General features: G+C 46.0%; 1 protein-coding gene across 14 annotated transcripts in view; it reads left to right on the top strand.

The window, feature by feature from the left end:
* Positions 1–25437, top strand: part of LOC108036749 (uncharacterized) — a 39222-nt gene that overhangs the window by 10221 nt on the left and 3564 nt on the right. For 2 of the 14 annotated variants that reach the window (XM_044094535.1, XM_017113065.3), the window contains exons 2-11: positions 9161–9860; positions 17027–17557; positions 19272–19585; positions 19660–21028; positions 21435–21741; positions 21801–21956; positions 22305–23000; positions 23389–24080; positions 24407–25100; positions 25153–25219. In XM_044094535.1, coding sequence (XP_043950470.1) covers positions 9639–9860; positions 17027–17557; positions 19272–19585; positions 19660–21028; positions 21435–21741; positions 21801–21956; positions 22305–23000; positions 23389–24080; positions 24407–25100; positions 25153–25219 — 5048 coding nt within the window. In that variant the 5' untranslated portion in view covers positions 9161–9638. Of the gene's footprint in view, positions 1–8939; positions 9088–9160; positions 9861–17026; positions 17558–19271; positions 19586–19659; positions 21029–21434; positions 21742–21800; positions 21957–22304; positions 23001–23388; positions 24081–24406; positions 25101–25152; positions 25220–25437 lie in introns of those variants that run through there. The other 12 variants (XM_017113062.3, XM_044094536.2, XM_017113059.3 and 9 more) reach the window with 9 other exon arrangements.

Below are 25437 nucleotides of genomic sequence, written 5' to 3'. Positions count from 1 at the left end.
TGCCGTGCATTTTTCCGTCCATCCGCCAAAGGCGATTCAGATCTTTAGAGCAGAGACGTGCAGTGTTAATGTCAACCTAGTTTTTGGCTGGTATGGTTTCCTCCATCGCAACCAATACGAACCCCCATTCACATAAACTGCAGTTTTATGGCGAGCATGTGGCGGACCATGCAGAATAATCCCGATGACGCAATATGGCGACATATTCAACAAAAACTTTTCGTTTGATCTTTTCGCACAGGCACGTGTGCCCCGAAAAAATTTGTCATCGCCCACGCAACGGGATTACGATAGAACCTCGGAAATCTGATCTTTGGCTCTGGTTTATTGACTGACATCCATCAGAGTCCCATTCGCGTCTCGGTTCAGCCCAACCTATCCATACCCAATTGGAGATCTGGCCAACTGATGGCAAGCCTAAGCAAACAAGTTCCGCAGGTCAACGTTTCGCGACTTAACGGCGAATTCTCCAAAAAGAGAAGATACAAGCCGTGTGACGGACAATTAATATGAAAATTAGCCAACAGAAAGAAGAAATAACGTAATCGGAGTTGGAAAGTAAATCATATAGGTGATCAAATTAGAGCAGCGTTACACAAAAATACATGCAATACTTTAAAAATTATGTAAGCAATTTGAACATTCAAAAGATGGATTTTAAGCTTGTTATAACATTTTAATTTGACTTACAAAAACACGTGTTTTGCTTCATTTCAAGAAGCGGCTTATTCTGTAAAATTTAACAAAACAATGTGATTTGTAACAACACTTCTACTCTTCATTCGAGCGACGTAAAAATGAAGCTGTCATCGATTATCTGAATTATTTCCGCGTGCAACTGTGAAACAACGAGACCGAAAAGCAAAATAAATAAATAATGAAAATTGAAATTTTTGACCGAAACAAAGAATGAACAAAGAGCGAAACTCCGTCAAAAGCTTTTCTGCTGTCAAAAGGCTGTCAGTCTGACGGATTGCTCGACCGTTTTGTCTTTTATTCGGCTCCGTCTGTTTTCATTTCGGGTTTGCTCTTTCATTAAGTGCAACAAACGCCGCAGAGCTGCCCTTAGCGCTCGTTATTCCGTTTTGTCCGGACAAACAAAACGCAAATTACGCCAAAATTTGAAATTAACCGTTAAGTTGTGTAATTTCGCCCAAAATGCTAACTGCGATTTATAATTTTCGTTTTTAAGAGTCATTTTTTCGTCGTTTTGTTAGCAGGGTTTTTCATCCCAGTTCTGGAATGAGTAAGTGGAAAATCAAAAGACTTAGGCGACGAACTTGTTGAAATGGGCGCGGGAGTGCTGTAAGCCGAAAATAAGAACGATATGTCTGTGACTCAATGGAACGAACCGATGGGACACACAGGGGAAATTTCATGACATTTTATTTGTTTCTGTCGGTGGATGATTTCCAGTTTCCAGTTTTAATTAGCATATCGATGCGAGCAGCCATGAGACGGCGGCCAACTTTTGCCCCCAGTTCTTTCTGCCTGATGACGCCCCCACATTGCCAGATGATCAGAGTAAAAAGGCAAAAAATTAACTTTAATTTCAATCGAGCGACCAAGAGAGTGACCATCGGGCAGGCATCAGACGCTTAGGAAACTGGTTTCCTCTGGCCAACAGATGTGACTTCGAATGCGTTTCCAACTGGCACCGAGAGGCAGTGTGCTGGCTCTGGTGAAGATCTGAAGCTAACATGGTATTATAAAGTGGAACGCCTTCAAAGTCAAGTTCAATGACGTACTCATGCCGTCAAGTACTGAAAATACTCGCGGCAAGTATCAGGAAAGGTTGGGGCGATAAGGTAGGTATTCTACAACCATATTCATCTGTATATGGCAATGACACAGCAAACAAAACAAGACGAAGCTTCGCTAAGCTTAGTTGGGCATACAAAACAACAACGGCGACAGCGACTTGTTAAATAATTTATGTGATAAGGCTGATTGCGAATCTTGTTCAATTTGCATATCTAATAGGCCATAAGCTGCTTCTGTTGCATGAAATTAGGCAAGCAAGGGGGAATTCTCGTCGCAGAAAAGTAAGCACCGGGCAGAATCACTCAATTGTCAAATACTGTTAGACAATATCTCTGAGTGGCCAAAGAACCAGCAAAAAAGGTCAAGTTTGCTTGAAATACCTCCCGTCACGCCTGACAAATTATTTGACTTTCTTCGGGCTGTCTCAATAAGTATCAGGTTGAGAGATACATTTCTCCTTCCCCTTACTCTTATCGTGAATATAATTACGGTCACAAGTCCAAGCCATTCTACTACCGAAGTACTTTTCGCTTTTGCTTTCTGTTTAAGCCATGGCACCCATTGTGCTGGTTGTCTATGAACCACAATTGACAGAAAAGCGACGAGAAGAAATGTCATAAAGTGGTGCAAAGTAAAGTGAACTGAAATCGGGAGAAATGTCAGAGATTTCTCACAGTAGGGGCCATGGCATCTGGTAGGAGCTGCCAGCTGTTCGGTGAAAGTAGTTTGCTTTTCGGTATTCCACTGTGTAGTGGGTACTTTAGAAATACTCGGGCGTATAATTTTCTGTAACGACTTTGAAAGCGTCGACGAATTGAAGAATGAAAGATCTGTGTTCGGGAAGGGGAAATGTGGAAATTAAAGAAGTTTTCGTATGAGCTGGAATTCTATATTAACAACGGTAACCATGAATCCATGTTACAATTGTACCATACTTTCTTACTTTTGAAGCAAACACACAGACCTTGTAGGCTTAAATTGAGCGTAGAGAAAATGAAGAAAAACTAATAAATCTAATACGTAAATCTTGATTTAAAAAAAAACAAGAACAAGGAAAATGCATCGACCATCAGATACCCGTTGCTCAGCTAAAGGGAGCAAATGGATGAAGATATATAAGCGCCGGCGATGTAACGGAAATGCTTCCGTGAATCTGTTACATACTTTCCGAGGAATCTAGTAAATTCATTTAGCCTACGAGAATGTGACTCTGATTAACTTACCCAGCTTATAGCTTGAAGATCCGAAAATAAAGAGCTTACTAAATAATAAAATTTAGTTTATAAGTCTTAGTACTTAATTTAAATACCATCTCTAGCATCCCCGGATTTGCCAAGATGCTTTCTTATCTAACTCAAATACATCTCTTGCTCTCAATTAGTATTCTAATAATCGTGGGTGCTTGTCAGCGGCAGTCTTTCACCTCCATTTATGTAAATAACATCCCGATCTACCTTGATCTGCAAGCAAAATTCGCACACTGCCCATGTTTACTTATCGTGCCATCGCCAACTTCAAATGCAAATTTGGCCACTCTTTCATTGTTTTTCTTTCTTTCGGCATCTATTGGCAAAGTTTTGCATGTTTTTCTCTACCTTCTCTGGCCAAAATCGAAACCAATTAAAGGCAAACAAAAGACCGGGCGACAAATGCTCGCACACAGCTTGTTCGAGGTGTCCAAGGCTAGAGATTAGCTAGCGACAAGAAATGAGCGACAAGCAGCGCAAATCAATCAGCAAACAGCGCCAAATTATTATGTAAATTATAATTTCTTACTGTCGGGTTGCCTTGCCAAAAAGTAAAAGTGTTGAACAATGATGAAACTCTGCTTCAGCGGCTGTAAAAAGCAACCATGATAAATTCATGGAAAAAATATATGTTTATTGCTCATATTTCAGTTACGGGAAGCTGGAAAAAGTGAGCCGCAAGTCGGGGAGTTTGTGGGCCACCCAGATGTATTGTAGGCGTCGCTTGTAATTCCTGCGCCCTGCAGCGTCCCTTTTCCGCTGAAAACGCCATGCCCCGGTGTGGTCGTCGATTTTCCCGTTGTTTACTTTCGTTACGCTTCATTTAATATGCAGTTCCTGATTTTACTAGCTTTTTCTTTTCGGCCTGTCTGCTCGCATTGCCAAACGGCTCATTTATTTTGTCACATTGGAGTCCGAAGTGCATGTGGGAGCGAGGAAAAGAAGGGACAGAGCTGGGCTGCATACGTACATTTTGTAGCCTGATCGCCGAGGTCTGATAAACCCTGGATGTTGGCCTTATTTATTGGCGTGTTTCGGGGCAAACCGCTGCGAGGGCGGCTAGTTGTAAATGGGGCCGACAACTGCCGGCGCCGCGGCAGGCAACTCAATTTGCTTGTCCCCCTGAATGGTATTTATGGGACGAATTATGCTTTAGTCCACCGAGTCAGCACTGCTAAGACTAATGTCTTAAGCAAGGCCCGTTCAATGACTCATTAGCTATTTGAATGTGAGTCAAGACTAAATTAGGTTCAATATTAAAAAAATCCAATATAAATAACGGCGGCATTTCCAAAGCAAATCTGTCTTTTAGTTGTCTTGGAAATACATACTTGCTGATAGTGTCGACATCTTAGATGGTGTTGATGATTTTTAAAAAGGCGAAATCAAAAGAACTTTCTCAGCCTTTAAAAGACATTCTCAACGACTGCCAAATTGTGGTTCAAGCAAACATACCAGCCTTCTTTTGTTTACTGTTGATTTTCTATGATCTTGCTAATTAATACGTCCAATATTTTACGCAAACCAAGCGAAGTGCAAGTGTTAAGGCTAGCGGTATCAGGATAATAAATCATAAATATTGAAGAAGCCAGACAACTTTCGCAAAATTAGCTTTCAACTTTTCCGTTGGCAAAGAGATGTTACACGTATGCATATTACGCATACGCACTGACATACGTGCTGAGTTTGGGGTGCAGGTAGCGGAAAATTGATCGCACGGCTGCTTGTGGGCGTCAGCAGGAAATCATAAAATTACAATTTTCATTGGACGGAACAAATATATATATCATTATACTTAATCTACGATGTGTCTGTGCGTTTGAGCCAGGCAACCAAACAACGTCCACAATTACCTGTTTCGTGGGTAGAGTGCGAATGGCTTTGGGGCTAAACCTGCCTCTGCTTTTGGCACTCTGCGAACCCAAGCTATAATTACGTAGTTGTGTAATACGCGTAAGTGCTCGAAGGAACTATTTAGTTATACAATATATGGGAAGCATACGTTTTTGGTCTTTGCAAATGTCAACTCTATGACAGCTGGCAGCTCATTTGCCTAATTAAATAAAAATGAGAAAGCACACTAACCTTTTGCGGTTAAGTCAAGTGCGGGTGCTGCTGATTGGCGAGCATCAGGAGAATATTCCGCCGGCTATATAATTAACCGATTTGCGCATTTGTCTATAACACCGCATCTCACACGGAAGTCAAACCAAGACACAAAGATTATTTTGCGTGTGACTAATAACGGCTGCTGAACGAAAGCCTGCCCCATCCCAGTTTAGCTTAGATTAGCAAATCGAAAAATATATTAAATGTGAATTACTTTCCAAGCGGCTTCGAAATCATTCATAAAAATAATAAAGAGCCCAGCCCAGGTATTAAAAGACGGAAGCGAGTCTCAATTGTGGTTTCTTTCGTGTGTAGATAAATATATTTATGGCTAGATACTTCAATAGACACATAGAGGCGTTGCTTTCAATTGTGACGGCAATCAATAGTTTTTTATAGTCTCTTAATTGAATTGTAGCAACGCAAAAAAGATTGCTTTTGTTAAAAAAAGAAACCAAGCATAAATAGTAGATTGAGGTAAAATTCATGAGGTTAGGGATTACTGATGAAATGTAGAGAGGTAAGTAATAAACTGGAGATACTAATGTTTTCGACGTCAGAAGTAAGGGAAGAATTTAATTAAATGGAAGCAAGACAGAACTTGGAGCGATTGAATATCCACTCTTTGCAATGTTAGTCATTGTGGTTTCAACAAAATAGTTAGTTATTTAATGTGTAAGGCATGAAGGTATGTATCCCAAAGCAATTCGGAACTTTGCAGCTGTCTTTACAGCTTGGCAAGGTAGACTTCGTAAAAAGAAAACCGACAATTTATTGTTGTGCCAACTATTCTGTTCACACCTGCTGTCCAAGTCTTGTGGAGTGTGCTGCTTCAGTTTCGGTGTCGCACAAATCAAATTCAAATTGGAACACACGAAGAACACGCGAGTGCGAGCCAATTATGCAAATTTGTGGCTGTCTGTCAGTCCGACAATACTCTGCCTCTGAAATAACAAGAACGCTTTGCATATCGGTCAATTGTTGCACGACATTCGTGGTCCGCGCACGCGTTGCAAATGCACATAAAACTGTGAAGTAAAATTCGAATTTCTCGTCCAAATTACTTAAAGCTAATATATTTACTTCACACCTGTGCTGCCACTTTACAGGCTCGAATTTTTTGTTTATTAATAAACACCGCGCCATTGTTTTCCCCGACAGCCCACTCAAATTTAACTACTTTTATATCAATAGTGAGTGGGTGAGTAAAAACAAAAAATGAGGAATTAACCTACATAGGGACACTTTACGCCGTGACGAAAATAAATTCAATCGCATTTCTGGCGAATTACGCGTCGAATTCATATTGAAATACTGGAACCCAATTCAAAATCAACCGCAGAAACCTCAAGCAAAATGACATTCGGTTTGGCCGAGTATTGTAAAAAACAAACCGTTGTGAACGGCCACGGTTGTGGATATTTCCTTACTGTGGTCGGGTGACAGCCAAACTGTAAAAAATATGGTAGTAGTTATTACACTGACCTTCATCGTCACTTCATTGTTGGTATTGTGCCTAAAGTCGCCAGGTTGACGTGAACAACTCAAGTTGAAAATTGTATTTCTGTGGTTACTTTTCCTTGGGGCAAGCACAAGACTGCTAGGTAACGTAGAACGTAATCAAAATTCAATGTTCTTGGTGGCTAAGTTAAAAACCATATTTATTTGGACATAAGATTGACCTCTTAAGTGTTTTCGAAATAGCTCCAAGTTAGGACCCAGGCAAGGAACTTGATCACCTCATCACCAACATTTTCCGCAGCTTTACTGCATCCCATTAGGTTTTAATGCGCCATCGACATAAACTTTTGGTTGCCCATCGCAAGTCAGGCGATAGGATAGCAAGAATAAATTGGCCTTGCTTACGCCCCAGCGCCGCAGCGCTCAGTTCCATATCATTAAATTTATGCCATCGCCTAATTACACTAAATTACGCTTAATTAGATTTTAATTAACACATTCAACCAGCTTGCACACACTGGGATGCATAAGCTCAACTGTGCGCCGAGGAAAACCGGCAAAACATGTCCGAAATACGAATCCAATTTGTGAATGTGGAGTAAGTCTGCGTGCCGGAGAAATAAAATCGCAAAATCCACAATTTCAAGCAGCTTTTATTTCTAGCCAAAGTGTTAAAAGAGTCACCGAGGCACTCGCCAAGACCGAAACCAAAATCAAAACCAAAACGAGTGCAAGTTCAACGGGGAAAACGGGTTTCCACTGCCTGCTCATGGGCATATGAGGAAGTTTATGACTGAGCAGCTCGGCTGACCAAACGCAAAGCCCCAGCCGAGTGGAGCTGTGGAAACTTAGTAACAGTTACTAGTTAGCGGTCGGTCAAAGCCGTAAAAATATTCAGAAAATAGCTTTTCTCTCTCCGTGTGGGTGTTTTGGGCGGGGGAGGCGGTGTGTCCTCCCAATTGCATCTGCTGGTCTGCTTTCGACTTGAGTCTCCGGCTCTTGGATTGTGCCAAATTCGGGTTCTTCCTCCGTTTCATTATACCCCTTACTCGTAGAGTACAAGGGTATACTAGATTTGTCGAAAAGTATGTAACAGAAGGATGCGTTTCCCAGCCCATAAAGTAAATATTTTCTTGATCAGGATCACTACCCGAGTCGATCTGGCCATGTTCGCCTGTCCGTTCATCCGTCCGTCCGTATGAACGCTGAGATCTCGGAAACTGCTATAAGAGTTTTCATTCTGGAAAAAAAATGTTAACTGAAATGTATTAGCCTTATCAATACCTAATGATTGACCTAAAAAAGCCACGCCCACAAATAGCCACAACGCTTAAATCTGCCTGCCGCCCACATTACCATATATTGAAAAAGCGGATAGGTGGCTTTCTTGAGCTGAGTAGCGGAAAAATTGAGAACGGAAAAAACCGAGATCGGTTCTTCTCGGTTTTAGTATTGTGCCTTCTCACATTTTTTTCTCGGTGTCATGACGGAAGGGATGTCGACCGAGAAGACTTCGATGAAGATTTTAGTATTTTTAGTACGAATCGATCTTGGCTGGCTTTTGTGATCGAAAATACTGAAACCGAGAACACTGAGAACGGTTTTTTCTCTGAGTGTACCTAATAGTCGAGGCAGTCAACTATAGCGTTCTTGCTTGCTTTTCGCCGGGGCTATAAGACACAAGTATTGCAGTGTTAATGGCGACTGGCAAAAGTGTGGAGACACGCGCTACTTTAGCTTGAATGTGGCATTCCTATCAGACTTTAGCTTAAACTCCTCAAATAGCATGTAGCAATTATTACAAAATAAAAGACTTAAGCAAAGACGTTCATTAATGCATTAGCTTCCACCTTATAAAATACAAAATATTTTATTCATGGGCCATAACTGGCTTTAGAATGTCACTCGGCTAAAATCCTTAAAGAAAAAAATGTTTAGAGAAGACCAATCATTAGTTTCGCCATTGCATCACCAAAACTTCATTAAAGCCTAAAATCGTTAGTTTACTAGTTCATTAGTTTGGGCGCCTTAACCTTAAATCGAAGACCAACCACTGTGCCCCAAAATAAATGAAGTTCTTGCATAACTTTGACTATTACAAATGATGTGTCTGACATATGACGACAAGCACCCAAAAAGCCACGCATTTGCGACGCGGGCTTTTCGCTCGACTACCTGAAATAATAACGAATCCGCAGATTAAATTAAACAAAACAGAGAAACAAGTGGACACACATGTCCGCAAATTGTTGAGGGGTCTCTGATGCGGAAATGACTGTGACATCCGCTGACGACGAGAGAGGAGAATCAAAGAATCCCAGCCTCTGCCGCTGGGGGCTATCAGTCGCTCTGGGTATACCTCAGTCTGCAGACCCGTCTCATATCCGCTGGACATTGGCCGCAAATTTAATTAGAAGTCCGCGCGATGGCGGTTCAAAGCACTTTTGCTTCCGCCACACATCTGCGAAAAGACACTATAGTTTCATACCTTGCCCATACACTCCCTGTTCGTATCTCGTCGCACTTTGCAACATAATTAACTAACGAAATTTCTATCCACTCCGCTCTTGTCATTTCAGCCAGCTCACACAAGGGTACACAGAGAAGTCTCAAATTGGGCCGTGAAAGCCGCAAAGCAAACAACCAGCAAAGCGTGCAAAAGGAGAAACCAACGAAACTATACTTTTCCAGGGCTCCTCAGGGTAGGGGGCTGCGGCAGCCACGTGCACACAGTAGCAGGCCTAGAATAGCTAGAAAATTATTATTATGATAATAAATTAAAGTTGCCATTAATTTAGCCAAAACGGAACGCGAACGAGGCCTGGGAAGCGGCCACAAAGACGTGGACGTGGACGTGAACGTAGACGGTAGTGTAATAACAATAAATAACAATTCGAAATAGGCGAGCACCAGAAAGCAGAAGTCGACCACGAAGAAGTGGCCAAGTGCAGCCTCCCGTTCCAGAGGAGCAGCGAGAAAAGCGGAAAAGGCAGCTCGAGCGCATCGAGCGTGCAAATTAAAAGCGCACCACAGTAGCCCCGGCTCCATCTCCCCGACATGGAAGTGGCCACAACAAACAATCTCAGCCAGAGCCATCACCATCATCATAATCACCGTCTGCAGCCCTCGGGTGGCTCGGGTGGCTCGGGGGGCTCGCGGTCCCCCTTCCAGAGGGAGGTGCGTGAATGGCAACGCATCGATCCCAACACCGGGGCCCTCTTCAGCGGACGCTTGGAGGCAGACCGCTGGATAGATGGACCGCTGAACAGCTACGGCAAGGTGAGTTGCTTGGACTAAAGGTGGTAGCGTGATCCGGGGTTGCCCATCAGTGCTTATTTCTCTGGCATGGGAGACTCACCCATTGTGAGATGGGCAACCGGCAGGCCTAAAAAATTAAATTTGTATGGTTACACAATTAAAATAATTACATGTTGCGGAAGATATCTGGATCCAGGAGAGACTTCATTTTCACTAAAACTGTTTCAGAAATATCGAACGCAGTCTTTTGTATGTATGTGTGATTAGTACTTATTTTAAAACAAGATACATTTTATTTACAACACTTCGAGGCAGTGATTAGATTGCTTTACAGACACAGTTAGCAGTTGGTCCGCTCACGAGTTAAGCACTCATCGCTACAATATGCCCCGACCACAATGCGATTACTCCTGGCTCTGATTGATGGAACCCGTGGCTCCAGTCTATGAAGCTGGTCGCCCTAGTCTATACCTAATTGCTGGGCTCTGTGTTTGTCCATCGTATTTTAAACGAAATCGAAAGGTCCAGACTCCCTAAATAGGGAGGCGTTCAATAATTTAGTAGAGTCTGCGGCGATTGCGGCTTGATTACTAGTTTGGGTTTTCCTACTTTTCGATTGTAATCGGTAATAGTTTATTTAGTTGAGTACTGAAAGACCGGCACTACGAGTGGAAACAGAAGATTATCGATTAAAGTTCATAAGCCGAAGTGGGATTAAAAGCAAAATGGAAACTATTTTAGGTTCTACTATCAAACAGCTTTATTTATTGAACGGAAAACTGTTCTATTAAAGGTTTTTAATTATCGGGAAACTTTCAAGAACTTCAAAGCACTTGTGAGTATAAACTCTATCAAACAGATTTAACGGATGAAAAGCCGCAGCTCTGCCCTTTTATAATCAGGCATGAACGGAGCAGGGAGCCTAATCGCTCGATAATCCGTCAGCTGATTTGCGGGGTTACTAAATACTGGCGAACACCGCAAGTCCAGTTAACCGTTTGTCATCGTTTTGGTCAGGTGGCTTTTCCTCGAGTTGCTCAAGTCTCAGCCAGCGACGGAGATCCGTTGACCGTCTTTACCCAACCATAATTACCAGGTCGCACGCACGGCTCTGATAAGTTGGGTGTGAGTCCCAATTGCAGCTGAAAATAAAAATTAAATGGAATAAAAGAATGAAAATTAAAGAGCTTCAACGCAGTTGCACACGCTGTGCCACTTTCGATTCGATTTCTCATTGCGGAAACTTCAGCAACAGGCGAATCTCTTCTGGGGCTCTCGGCTCGGCAGTTCCTTAATTATTCCGTGCCATTCCCCGCCAGATTTCACTTGTCTTTGGGCTAGCTTTAGCATTGATTGCTCTAGAATTCGGCGGCTAATTATAAATGCCTTTGGCTGGATGGCACAGCAGCACTTCGGGGCCTTTGGTTAATTTTATGCTGTTTCATCTACTGGCAGCCGTCATCAGCGTGGCCCATCATCTGCTCATCAAGTCGCCTGGCCCATGGCGCGTTGTGTGTGTGGTCGAGTTGGAGTTCGCGGCTCAAGTGCTCGGCCAGAACCAAGTCGAAATGGAATCTTGGATCTTAGTTCGTGGCTCGTTCGTGGTCGCGTCTGGTCCGTCCAAACTGAAATGGCACCGCATACTTAACGAGATCTATACCCTAAGATACTCGGCCAACTGCGAGCCATTCGCTTTGGCTGGCCGGGAACGTCCATGCAATGACATCATTGCTTTTGTATTGCCGCACTCAAACTGAAGAGATTGATCCAAATAATTAAGTGATTTTCAGCCACAGAATACTGATCGGCTTACGAAACAGCAGAATATCCTATAAAGAGTATTGACCTTAGGGGTGGTCAGCCATCCAAACTATTCTATGACGTTTTCGGCTATCAGCCTTTGGCTTCCATCTGTTTTCAGGTAGAGCAGATTCGAAATTATCAAATCGTACTGCCCTCTTTGCGCAATGAGCGACCTACCATGGCTCAGTTCAAAGTTGACATTTCGAATGCATTCTCCCGAGAGCTAAATTTGAGACATTTTAATGACCGCACAGTCACTCAATTTGGGAACTGTTACATTCACCCGATCAGTGTTGATATGCCCTTTTTGGCCATGCTTTTATTGCTGCAGGGTATCTGGCGGAGAAACGCCGAAACCAGAAAGAAAAATAGCACTGAAAGCTGTTTCATTCCGCTGAATTTGTATCTTATCGCGATTGAACTTTGTTGCCACTGCGGCTGACGATGCTGAGAGCCTGGCCAAAATATGAAGGGGTCAGTGGGGGGGTGGGCTAGGGAAGCGATCAATACAATCAATTCGAAACGATCAGAGGAAAGAAGACACCAAGTCCTTGCCATCGATGGGAAAGCGTTCCCTCCATAGCTCTGTGTAGAACCGACTTTGGAGATCTGTAGGAAAACAAATAAATATGCAATATACCAACCTTGTATTTTATTAATGTGGACTGTTCGGGATCCTTTAGGAATAAGCCGTTTTTCGATGTTTTCTGAAAGCACAGGATTAGGGTATCAATGGCTTCGTAAACGAGCTGTCGTTAAACCAATAGATACAACTTAAAATACGATCTGTGAGAACATCAAAACTTTTAGATAGTTTACGAAAAATAAACGTAATATCTTCTGCGTAGTCTTCAGAAACATTTCCTATTTTTCAGCTTTCATTGCTAGCGCCGGTCCCAGTCCGCATTAGTTTCAGCTTAAAGAGCTTGACCCGACTCCATTTGATGTCCAACCCGGGATTTATATCACCGACCTCCCGCTGTTCATCCAAAGCGCTTTTGCCGACAAAGACAAAGTCAAAGGCAGCGCCTGCCGCCACGAATCGCAGGGAAATCAATTTGGCAATATCCATAATATCCGCCATCGAATCGCTGGATCCGTAGCAGAGCAGGTCTTTATGCAGACGCACCCAGACACCGCTAGGCAAGAGATAGACGGATAGATCCCTGACAACTTCTTCATTAGCATGCTGGATGGCGGCTTGTGGACTGTGAAGCAGGAAGGGCGAAGCAGAAATCTACATCTTGCAAGATTTTATGCAGCATGCAAGCGCAGCAGCGTTTGAGTTATTTGCCAGCAGTTGCAGTCGGATCGCAGTCGGGGTTTCTGTTTCTGGCCATGTTGCCACAATGTTGCCGCCTAACGGTACCGAACCGCGGGCAATGCCGCCGCCTTTGTGGGTCACTGGGTTGCCACAAGTCTAACCAGAAACAGCACAGATGCTGCCCGCGGAGAAGATGCAGCCGGTCGCACGAGAGGGGCTTACCCGTGGTCAGCAGCCTTTCATTTGCTTTTTTTCCCAAGTGCTGCCCAAGCCGTTTGGCCGACACACGTAAATTGCTTGCAACTAATTGAGGATGTCAACTGACGTGTCTTGGCTCAATTAAGAGCTTCCTCTGCCGCTAATGAACTCCACACGGACCCAAACCTTACCCAGAGAGACGTTGAAGCGGAGTTGACTTCAGTGACGCAAACACCGGCTCTTTTATGATTTTCTGGCTGCACTCCGGAGCTCGGGCGTTCTGAGGTATAAAGGCAACCAGATCGTGACAGAAATAATGCACACAAAAGTGAATATTATTGTGGCTTCAAAGCACAGATCGCAAGGCAATAAGTTCAGAAAGAGCCCCGAACCGGACTGGAGAGCACAACAAACTATGCGCAGGGTGGGCTAGTTCCCTCAGAATATCAAATTTCCCCCGACTGAATGACCCTTTTAGACACTCAAAAGGACCCATATGTGCGGGGAACACCAGGTTGCGGTAAATGAATAGGCCACGTTTGAGTGACAGCCCTCTGATTCGGCATTATAAAGCCGAGAAAACGCATCCCACTGTGCGGGGCTGGGCAAGAAAGCTCCTCAGTGCCAGCTAAAAATAAAAGGAGTCGACGCCTTGGCATGTGTAGGCCATCCGAGCGAGCTGCCAGCGGAAAAGCCGAAAGAGCCAGAAGAGGCGACATGCATGCCACGAACTAGGGACAGATGGACCGAGGGTCGGACTGGATGCCGGATAGCCGTGGACCGACATGGCATATGGCAGAGTCGGCGTCAGAGCCACCGAGTCACACACCGCAGTCGGAGCCGGGAGAGATAGACAGTCAATCTTATGGCCGCGGACAGACGACCACGACCGGGCAGACGATCGCGACGACCGCGGTGATGATGGTGCAGCCTCATTAAATTCGTTTCAAGCGCAGGCAACCAAACATTTTGGCATATCGTGTACTGGAAATAATTAAATGGTTATTCTCCAGCCCAGGAATCCCATGCTTTAGAGTTTTCTCATAAATAGGATGGGATAAATATCACAAAAATCACAGCTCTACAAGGCTTTAGTCAGCAGCGTAAAATGCCAAGTTCGTAAAACTGGTATTTGCCGTTGGCAAAACGTTAGCCTCTTCAGTGTCCTGTTTTTCTGAGTGTATGCCGAGAGCAAAGTCTTCTCTACATCATCACGACTTTGGCTGGCACATAATATATGCGAGTGCTGGGCTCCGTGGAAGTCGTGGCAAGTCTCTGCATTTCATTGAACCTTCAACTTGACTTTGCTCCTCGGTTCGGACTCAGCTTTTTCAATTTTGTGGTTTCCTTTTTTCAGCAGGGTATATGGGTACATGTTTTTATCGGCATCAGCCGGCCGCGGAGGCGGTCCAAGATCATGACACTGATCGCTGGCTAATTTTGGCCGGGTCTAAATAATTCATTTACAGTTGGCTTTCTTTCTCCGTCAGCTGTGCGATGCTGTGCCGCGGGCCGCTATAGAGCCACCCTCTGGGCCATGCAGATTGCTGCGGCAGCACCTAATTAGCCCGGCCAAGAGCCAGAGCAGCCAAACGGCCTGCACATGCCACCCTGATCTGTACCGCAGCCAGCCGGAAAATCGGTTTTAAAGAGGTCATCGGTAGATGGACAGGCAGGCACACACATACTGCAGCGGGCACTGCACAGAAAATTGACAGGCACTACGGAAAAGCGGACCCAGATCGCCGCGACTCTCCTTCGGACCATCGTGAGAAACTCCGGCAGAACGTGCATGGCCCGCGGCGGCTAAGCTCGGCTTATAATTTATGTCTGCCACGCTATTCTGCACTCTTTCCCAGTCACAGCCCCAAGGATGAGTGTGACTTTAGGGAGCCGCTGAAATTACTATGCATTGTCCGTTCGCCTGGGGTCAACGGGAAGCTCGGAAAGAGGCCGAGTCAAAATTACAAACCGACCGAGCTGGCTCAGGCTGACGCCGAACCGAACTAAAGTGAGTAAGTGAAACCGCCTGAAAGAGAACTTTGGAAGGGATAACCCTGAACTCAACTACAGTGCACGGCATTAACTTTTGGCTGCGCAAAATAGTAATGTACGTTGATATGCAAAACAAGTCCGCAAATCAATTGAAGTATGTTAAATGTAAAGGGTTTCCTCGTCGCTTTCGAAGCCCCTAAAAGTAGTTCTCTTTGTTTGGGTAGCCAAGCAAACTCCCATCCAACTAAGCTAATTACAAAGGCAGAACCACAGGCATTTTCTGCGCCATTGTGAGTTTCAGCAAGCTAAGAAGCTCAAAATACAAGACCCCAAGTGAGAACTGAGAACTCTGAGGTGACTCAGCACCCAACTCGCCCACAGAATGATTTTGCTTGTGTCGCCCAGCTCGGGAATCGTTCAAATTTCCATATCCCGTAAGAACAATGCTGCACTTTGACTCGTAGTCAAATGTACGGCTGCGTTTTGGTCATTGAAACGAATACTCGGCCACCTGGACACCGGCGGGTTAAAGTTTTCATTTGGAGCACACTATGCATTGTAGCTCTATAAATCATCGGAGCAATCGACTGGCCCAATCGATCTTTTGGGCCAGTTCGAGTGTGGTTTTCATTTCTGTTTATGTGTCATGGCACGATCCAATGAACGGATCTGCTAATTGTTCGAGTCGATGCACTTAAAAAAACCCGGCATGTGTATGGAAAGGAAATCAGTTCTTAGGTAAATGTAATTACCTCACGACGCTTTCCTTCAATTATTCATTTATTAGCTTTCAACTCTGAAGGGGTTCAAAGATTCGAGAAAGTTATCTGTAAGGCTTGGTTAAGTTCTGAAGGCACTATTTTGCTGAGTGCATGGCTGCAAATGGGTGCAGTAGTCGCTGTTGCTGCAGTCGCCTCAAGAGTCTTTTGGCTTGTGGCTGGTGCTCGGTCACGTGTGCCGGCGGGCGAACTGAGCACGGCCAGCTGTCGAGATAAGGGGCATCTACCTACCTTGATGGTGGAGGGACGAACCCGTATAAGGGGAGGGGGAGGCTTGACGGTCAAGTGTTTCGTCTGGCAACTTTCATACGCCCCGTTGCCAACGGCCGAGTGCCGCGCGACAAAGCAACTTCACGCCCCACATGGGACACACCCACACCCGTACTGACTTTGGACAATCACACTGGAAACGCTTAATGTTTTATTTATCTATGTTTTTAACAGATTTGAATGTCATGAGGGCAAGAAATCTGTAACCAGTCTTTGTAGTTGAGGGATGTTAAGCTTCCGTTCTTGTTTTTTCAATTAAAATTTCATTTTTGAATAATATATAACATTCCACAAATATAAGTAATGCGGTCCTTAGGTAAGGACCATTTTTTATTTCCTAATTTCGTGGTGCACTCTCAAGTCATTCCACCCGGCCAAACTTTGGATGATGCAATACGTCCTAAATACCAGAGTTGTGATAAGAAGAATTATTTGTGTTTCATAACGGAAATGCGACCCATATCGCCCGTTTTGGCTTCGTGTGACTTCTGGCTATTCCTAAGAGACTTCCTCAAGAGGTCACTTTGCTTCGAAGATTGGAAAAAAGTTGGCATCAGATTTCGGCTTTTTAGGGAATGAAATTGATTAAGAAGAATAAATAACGAATTTATTGATTTTTCAAACAAATTCGTCTTACTTTTTGCCGAAAGAATCGGGTATATCAGACTGCCTACGCTAAGTCGTGAAGGTAGTGAATGTGGAACTGGAGCAGCTAACTGAAAAAAACACCAAGGCTCACGTAAACTTTCCATCGTACTAAAATCCGCTTAATTAAAACAAACCATTGTATTAACAAAGACGCCTTGCCCGATTCCCCGAATCTTTCACTCATTATCCTGCCACCACTGAATCCCACTCTCTCTCCGATCTCTCCCCAGATATCTGACTCCCAAAACATCTCACAGCCGAACGGCACACAGCACACACAGCGCAAACAGTTGGAGGTGCTGAAGGCCCGCACCGCCAACGGCGCCATGCAGGTCATCCGCACCCAGACAGTGCAAAAGAGCTCGTCCTCGTGGTCCTCCTCCGCGTCCACCACAACCTCATCCACCACCCATCTGCGCACGAGTAACAGTAATGGCCACGATCCCCCCCACAAGCCCACTGTCCTGTCCCCGACCGACCAAGGTGTTGAAATCTGCGAGCTTAGCGACGATTGCAGCCTCAGCGGAAGCGATGCTGGCATCGTTCGTACCGCATCCGCATCCGCAGCCACATCCTCGCCAGCCCCCGCCTTCACCTCCGCATCCGCCCCGAGCCGAGAGCTAATCGACGATCACGTTGACTTTGTTGTGATTAATGGAGGGGCGAGTGATCAAGAGGACGCTGCCGACGAGCATTCGCACAAGGGCGGTCACAATTTGTTACCTGATACGGCTCCGAGTCTGAAATTAAGCAATCTAATGGTAAGTCGCCCGGCCAGGCCCTCAGACGGGGTCTCGCACCTACAGTGCTACATGGAAAACCACTGAAAAAACGAAGTGTTGCCCAAGGAAAGATTTCCAAAAACATGTTTCAGTACCATTTACTTAAGTCTCCAAAAGTAAATGGTTTTCACATATTACATTTAATGTTGATATACAGTCGCATTATGGATCTGAGATCTATAGTGCTTTTAAAGGTATTCATATATTCAGAATAACACAGTTGACAGATAAATGGTTGCAATATTGGCCTTGCAAAACATTGCAGTCTCTTATTAATTTACGCAGTGTAGTTCGCGTTGCTTACTCAGCTCATTAGCATGGTCCAATGTGTTCTTTCTGCCACCTCGTCTTTGCCTTTGAGGAGGAATCCTACGACTATGGCCATGGCAATGACCGAAAAAGGCCAGTTGTTAACAGTCGTCGATTGTCTTGCTTGCGGAAAATATTTGGCTCCACAGGGGCTAAGAAAGTACTCAATTTGAAAGGGGCTGTACGATTTTTTTATTATAAATAAGAAAACGATAAAATTATTTTTTATGACGTAATGAGTGAACTTATCGACTTATGCATCATCCAAAAACCTATGTATGTCATATTTACACAAATTTTGGGGGATTTTATAATCATATTAATTAGGATTTGTCAGAGGAATCGGGTAAAAAAATGAATGTGTCGTTAAAAACATGAAATAGCAACCAAAAAATCTTATTTTCTACAATTGGTCAGAAGTCATACATCAAACTAAACCTCTCTAGACTGTCCGCAAACCGTCTGGCTCGGCTGGATCTCTGACTCATGCATCGAGTCGAAATCGAATAAATATATGAAATTTAATAATAGACCGACCCACAGACGGTGCTTAGCGCTTCAGCTGGACATTTGGGTCATGACCACAAATGAAATTTTTACGCCAACTCTCCCAAAACGTGATTCCCTAATTGGCCGAATGGTAAAAAGTGTCTAATTATTGTGCAGCACAAAAGTGATGCGAAAGTGTCTTGAGACAAGATCAACGCCCACAGTTAACTCAAAGTTCTGGTCATCAATCTTGCTTTGAAAATTTCTCCGAGGCATTTCGTTTTGTTTCTTTAACTGCCAAGTCTGGAACAAAACAAAAGCACTGGGAATTGATTAAGGGAAAAGAATTTAATATGTGTTTAATAGGTTGCACTGTTAAGAATCATCGTCAATTCATTTTCAGAATATTAAACATTTAATGCTACCTACGTGACTATATTTACCATGCTAATTTTTCTATTGTAAGATTTGTAGGGCAACATTTGGAGGAAATTCACTTATAAAGAAAATCACTTTATTGAACAAGTTGGTATTTTCTTGAGCTCTTTATGGGTCTTAATTTATTCTAGGACTTAAACCCTTCTAGCCATTCGCATCGAATGCGGAAATTCAAGCTGCTGAGCGCGTTTTAAAGGCGACCTAAGTGCTAAGCTTTCTTAAGAAGTTCCTGTCAAACACTGCACCCACTCCTCGGCAGCATTGCAATTTCAATAACAACGGCATCAATAACGATAAACATACAAAAGACACCCGCACTCGAGATCCCCACAAAGCTCAGCTGTATAACGCGCTCAGTCCGACTGAGCTCTTCTTTGTGCTTGATTTGTATTTTGTTTATTTCGCTGAATTTCGTTTTTAATTTTGCGCCTTTCGGTGTTGTGCATGCCTTTTACAGAAAAGCAGTTCGAGCATTTCCAGCCAAAGCAGCAACAATTCGAACCTAACAACTGCAGCTCAGGCGAGCAACACCCACAGAAGTGCGGGCAAAATAAGCCTACATGCAATTGTGGGACCAGAATCATCATCATCATCATTATCATCGTCGTCATTGTCAGCGGTTTGGGCCAAGCAGGCTGACTTATATGGCCAACTCCCAGGCGGCGTGGGTGGTTCGGGTGCTGTTGATGCTGACGTCGCCGGGGCCCCACCAACGCAACGTCGTGATTTGGAAAGTTTCCGGCATTATAACGATGACGACGACGATCTGCGGTAAGTGAAACACAGACTTTTCAGTCCACTGAACGATCGGCCCTGAATGCTGCAACACATCTCCTCCGAAACAGACTCACCGCTCGTCACCAGCGCCGACAGCAGGTGTCCCAGTCGGTCTACGCCCCTCCAGTGCCCCCAATAGGATCCGGTTTGCTGCAGCGCTCGCGCTCCATTTCCACGGACGATCTCAGCAACGACTGGGAGCGAGAGGATCCCGCCGAGCAGCCGGTGGGCGAGTGGCGCAGGGTCAGCAAGCTGCGTCGCTCCTTCCAGTCGCAGGATCACTACAAGAGTCCGGGCCCCTCGACTCGCCCTCGGCCCCTGGATCTGCCGGGAAGCTCGGTGAGCGTTGCCCGTTTGCGGGCGGAACTGGAAAACGGACGTCGGCTGCACACGGCCATGCGGAACAATCACGTGGACCTGGCCGCCCTGGACAACATTCTGAACACTCCGTCGGCGAAGCCCACGGTGGCCAAGAGGAACACTTTCCTCACCGCCGAGTCCCTGCAGGAGATACGCGGCAAGCTGAAGAAGCTGTCGGACGAGAGCCTCTACAAGGAGGACTTCCTGGCCTACCACCAGAAGAAGCCAGTGGCGGCGCGGGAAATAAGCGTGGAGAAGGTAGATCCCTCGCCACCGGCTCAGTCGACCCCATCCGCCTTTCGGCCCGTTCACAACACCCACAGCCTGGAGTCCCGCCAGCGGCAGAGGGACACCAGCTCCAGCGAGTGGCATTTGCGGCGCAAGTCCTACGGCTTTGAGAAGATGTCGCCGCCCGAGGACAAGAGCATCTTCCGGGTTGATGCCTCCACGGATAGTGGTCTGGGCAGATCCGGTGAGCAGCTCGGCAACTGGTCTCCCACCGAAAAGGAGCGGGAGCGGAACGAGAGAAATGCGGCAGCGGCTCACCAGCACGGTGGAACAATCGTGCACTTTGGCCGGTCCCTGAAAACCACCGTCCCATCATCACCGGCCAGTCCCACGGATGGAGAGCTGAGCAAGCGGCATTCAATAGCAGTGGAGGAGACCTGGCGCGACGTCCGCAAAACCTCGCAGGTGCATGTGAACGGAGGAACCGCCGTCTCCAGCTCCTCCAACACCAGCCACCTGCAAAGGGGCAGCGCCCAAAAGCGGGTGGAGTTCTGCAAGACGGAGGTGCACTTTGCCGCCGAATCGGGTCGCGTTAATATAGTGGAGACCGACGGCAAGCCGCCGCCCACGCAAAACTTTCGCCGACGCCGCCGCACCACCACCTCCAGCGGTCCACTGCAGAGTCTGGTTAAGTCAGCCAGTGCCGGCGGTTCCAGCGGAGGCACCACCACGCAGACCAGCGAGGTGACCCACTTTGGCGACGCCGTGGATCGGCGCAAGACGATAGCCACCAGCACCGTGGCCTATCGGGCCGCACTCATGGATCCGCCGGAGGTTGTAAGCCAACCAGTGAGTACTCTTCCAAAGTAAATTGTCTCTGTCTGTTGTAACTTTCATAATAGAAGGCCAGTTCTGGGTTTCGCTTTGGGGTCTCTTAACATCCCCTTGAAAGAAAGCACCTTAAACATTATTATTAGATATTTTCTGTCGGCGCCCTTATTGCAAAACAGGAGGGAAATTAAATTGTACACATTTCGTTCCCAGATAAAGAGATTTTTCTACCAAACCATCATTAAAATCATGTAAATATATTCTAAACACTAGAAAACATATTTTTCATGGCTTTCAAAATTCTTTTACATTTGTTTCACAATTATTTTTTAAAATTATTAGTAATTGTATCACAAGTTTTTTCCTAAGTGGATACATACATAATGTTAGAAACCCGAATTCAGATAATATTCTTCTGTCGCAGATTTCCAGTAGCAGCAGCACCACCGCGAGCAGCACTCAAGTGACGGTTACCACAGTGGCTAAGCCGGTGCATGAGCCGCGATTCAGTCTGATGGAGTCCACTTCGCGGAACAGCTACACCTCCACCAGTGGGGTGGATACCACGGACAACGAGACCGATGAGCTGTCCAATATTCGGGGGATCCTGAAGAACAAACCAGTGAAACCGAAGCCCTACCACCTGGGCGAAAACATAGAAAGCGCCGATGTGCTGTGGAGTGTGCCGGCCATGAAAATGGATCGAGACAGTCCCTCGGCTAGGGATATAGGTAAGCAGTCCCTAGAGTCCGTAAATGTGATTGGTAATTGTAAGCTGAAACCCCAACAGGAACCACCAGTGATTCGCCTGTTAGCCCCAAGTCTGTAGCCGAAAGGATTCGCATCGTGGAGCAGCGCCAACAGCTGAAGCACCCTTCGCCGGCCGGCAATGGATATTCCACCAAGATCAACGTGAGCTTGGGCTCCGAGGATTGGTCGGATCCAGGTTGGCACCTTCAAATTAATCCAAATGATACCTGGTTGTACATCTAATTAGCTAGTTGGAATGCCTGTAGTTTGTAGTACCTTGTTTGCTGAAATACGTTGTATTATCTAGACTTCCTGGTTTAGCTATGGACTCCTCTACTTGACTCGAACTGTCTGTCTCTGAATTGAATTTTAATGCATGTTGAGATCTCTGACTGCCGCTTCTCTAAACCACATCTAATGCTACATCTAACATCACCCGCTAAGCTCAGCTCGATAACCACGCTCTAAAAAACATACAAGCATAAAGAAAGAAACATGATTTGCCAAACCCACCAACGACACTTTCCGCACATTTCCCACACAGGCACCGCCATGCATCATCATCCCAGTCCCAGCCCAAAATACCGCCAGTTCCGACGTCCCAGTGCCCAGGAGCTGCTGCTGGAGGATCTGCGCCAGCATCAGCGCATCCTGGACGAGGGTCTAAAGTCCACCTCGCTGATCATGAGGACCATGCGCTCGGCCAGCGAATTCGATGAGGCCATGCGTCGCTTGAGCATAGCTTCGATTGAGTCCGCTTTGGTGCAACCCCCGGTTGTGGTGCCCACGCCCATGTTGCGGTCACACAGCTACCATGAAGAGGGATCGGCTTCCTACTCGCCCACGCGGCGTCCCTCCACCGTGTCCACCACATCCATAACGAGCAGCGATCTCTTCGGCAGTGCTTTGTACGACTCCCTGTCCAGGACTCCGCTGGCCCCACCGCGTCTCAAGTTGCTGGGAAACACCCGAATCCCGGTGAGCCAGCAGCTGACCCAGCTCCGGAGGCTGTACGATGCCGCCGAACAGGATCCGGAAGACAGTGCTGACGAGGAGGTGAAGCGCTACTTCCGGGACAGCAACAGTGACAGCGGGGGAGGAACCCAAGGAAGCTCTTCGCCAGACCAGCAGCCGACGGAGTCCTTCAAGGGCAGCGAGTACTCCAGCAGCTGGAGTCGCCTCAAGGCCAGGCGAACTATCTGGAAAATCGAGGCACAAGATAAGATGCTTCAGCGAGCAGGTAACGCCCGCCAAATAAAACACAGAGACATGCACGGTTGAGTTAGAGGAGTTCCATTCAGGCAGCAGGCAGATCTCTGAAAATGTACATTTTTCAGAAGCTTACGATATCGTCTAATACTATTGCTTTCATTTATATATTTTGTGGGGAAACCCCTAAAAGCATTTCATAGAACCTGTTTTTTAAAAAATGTTTTTATATTAAATACGATTAATCATGGACTAATATAGAACAGTTGAATGATTCTAAAATGGTATTTGCATCTGTGATCGAACAAACTTAATGGCTGTTAGTATATGTATGCAAATAACTTATTTTGGCAACCCTATTTTTTTTCTTTTTTTTTTAATTATTGTACTCACTTAGAACTCATTATTTATCCTTCTAGATCTTCCTAAGTCCAATGTGATGAACATAGCGCTTCATGCTCCCCGAATCGAGAAGCCCAAGGTCACGCCCCCAACCCTTCGAATTGGCCAGCTTATCCCCGTTGCCAAGCCAAGGACGCTGTTTATTCAGCCCCAGGTCCAAGCGCAGAGTACCGTTGATAATGCCGACGAATCGGGCAGCGAATCTTTGAAGATTGTGAAAGAGGCACGCGGTGCTCGCAAGCTCCGTGAACATGAACTTTCCTACTTTGGAGTACAGCAGCAGCAGCAGCAGTCGAAACTCCCGACCACCACCACGAACTCCAGACGGACCCTGCCCAGCCGAGGCAAAACGGACCAGAGTGATGGGACCAAGGACACGGCTAACACTCACACTCACACCAACACTACGACCACCACCAAGTGGCAGCTGCTCAACGATCGACCCGACCTTCTGAGGCACAGCAATCCCCAGCAGATCCACAATGGCACGACCAAGGACCTCGACCAGGATGGTGGCGACCTAGATGAGGACGAGGAGCACTGCTACGAGAACATTGCCACCGAGCTGACCACCACCTTCAGGGTAAAATCGCCCTCGCGCTCCCCGGACCGATCCCGGTCACCAAGCAGCTACGAGCGGAAGACCGACCTGCAGAGGGACGCTCAGATCCTGAGCGAAATGACCCGCAACGCTGATCAGACTCTGAAGGTATGTGAGGTGGAAATTCAGATATTTACCGCATGCATTCACTGTTCTAATGGCTAATACATTAGAACAGTGAATGAATGCGGTAAATATCTGAATTTGAATTATGGCTAGACACTCTAGACACATAAAGCACCCAAAAGGGAAAGCTGAGTCTTGCTAAACAATCTTTAGATATTAAAAAAAAAGTTTACTTACTTGAACTTTAACTTTTTGTGAGCGTTTTCGATAGGCGGAAACTATCAAGCGTTTAATACTAAATATTTAATATATATATTTCTAACTACTAAAGTCTGATCGGGAAGTAACTTTACCTTAAATCTGTACAGGCTCTCTCCGATGAGGCAGCCATCAAGGATCAGCGGCGCAGATCCTGCTCCCTGCAGCGTCGCAGCTCCAAGCCCCTGGAGACCATTGACGAGAAGGTAAAGGCTTACCCCCCATTGATGGGCGTGGGCCGCGGCACCTTCGCCTCGGAGGCACGCCGCCACTCGCGGCAATCAACTCCTTCGCCACTGACTGCGCGCAGCTCGTCCCAGTCGTCCATTGACTGCTGTCCCCGCGATCGGTCGCGCTCCAGCTCGCGGGAGTCTATGACCCACGGCGGAGGGTCCTCCGATGACCAGGTGGCCACCAAACAGCGAGCCGAGCGTCTGCGTATGCGCACCCCCAAGCGAGAGAAATCGCGCCACGAACCAATCGAAGTTCGCTTTACCCGCCACAGCAGTAAGCCAAGGGGAGGCTCCAGTACCACTGCGGCATCTTCCCTGGAGTCCAAGCGGAGCGCACATCACAGTCGCCACAGCCGAGAGGTGGATCACTCCGCCGAGACCAAGACCTCCTCTTCCAGCCGCTTATTGAGATCTTCCCGAGCGGTGGATGACGGCCGTCCGAGACAGAGCAGCCATCGGGATCGGGAAAAGGAACGCGACCGGGAGCGCTCCCGAGGAACCGAAAAACATCGCGAGGAACTCACGCGATCCAGGGGTAGGTTACATCAAGACTTCTCCGCCCACCATTCAAGTAGGATCAAAACGACTGCAGTATTCAGTAAATCTGATCACGTCTCTTGCAGAACTCCTTGTTTTGGGCTTGCTCATTATGGGTGCCACACAGCCGCAGAGGCTGAACAAACGTTTTAGGTTCGCCAAATGAGTTTCAGTTGCGATCAGATCGATTAACACTGTAACACCACACTTTAGCACAAAACAATAACTTCTGTGATCTTTGTGAGAAAACCTCGCTCCATCCTCCCCAGCACACTTTGATTTCTTTGATACTCACGAAAGATAAATTATTAATGAAAATTAAAAAATAAAAAAATTATGTTATAAAAATTTAAGCATTCCCAACACTTTTT

Source organism: Drosophila biarmipes, chromosome 2L (assembly GCF_025231255.1).
Source record: "Drosophila biarmipes strain raj3 chromosome 2L, RU_DBia_V1.1, whole genome shotgun sequence".
Classification (NCBI taxonomy): domain Eukaryota; kingdom Metazoa; phylum Arthropoda; class Insecta; order Diptera; family Drosophilidae; genus Drosophila; species Drosophila biarmipes.
The sequence above is the reverse complement of the archived record's forward strand: the minus strand, read 5'-3'. Positions and strand labels throughout refer to the sequence as shown.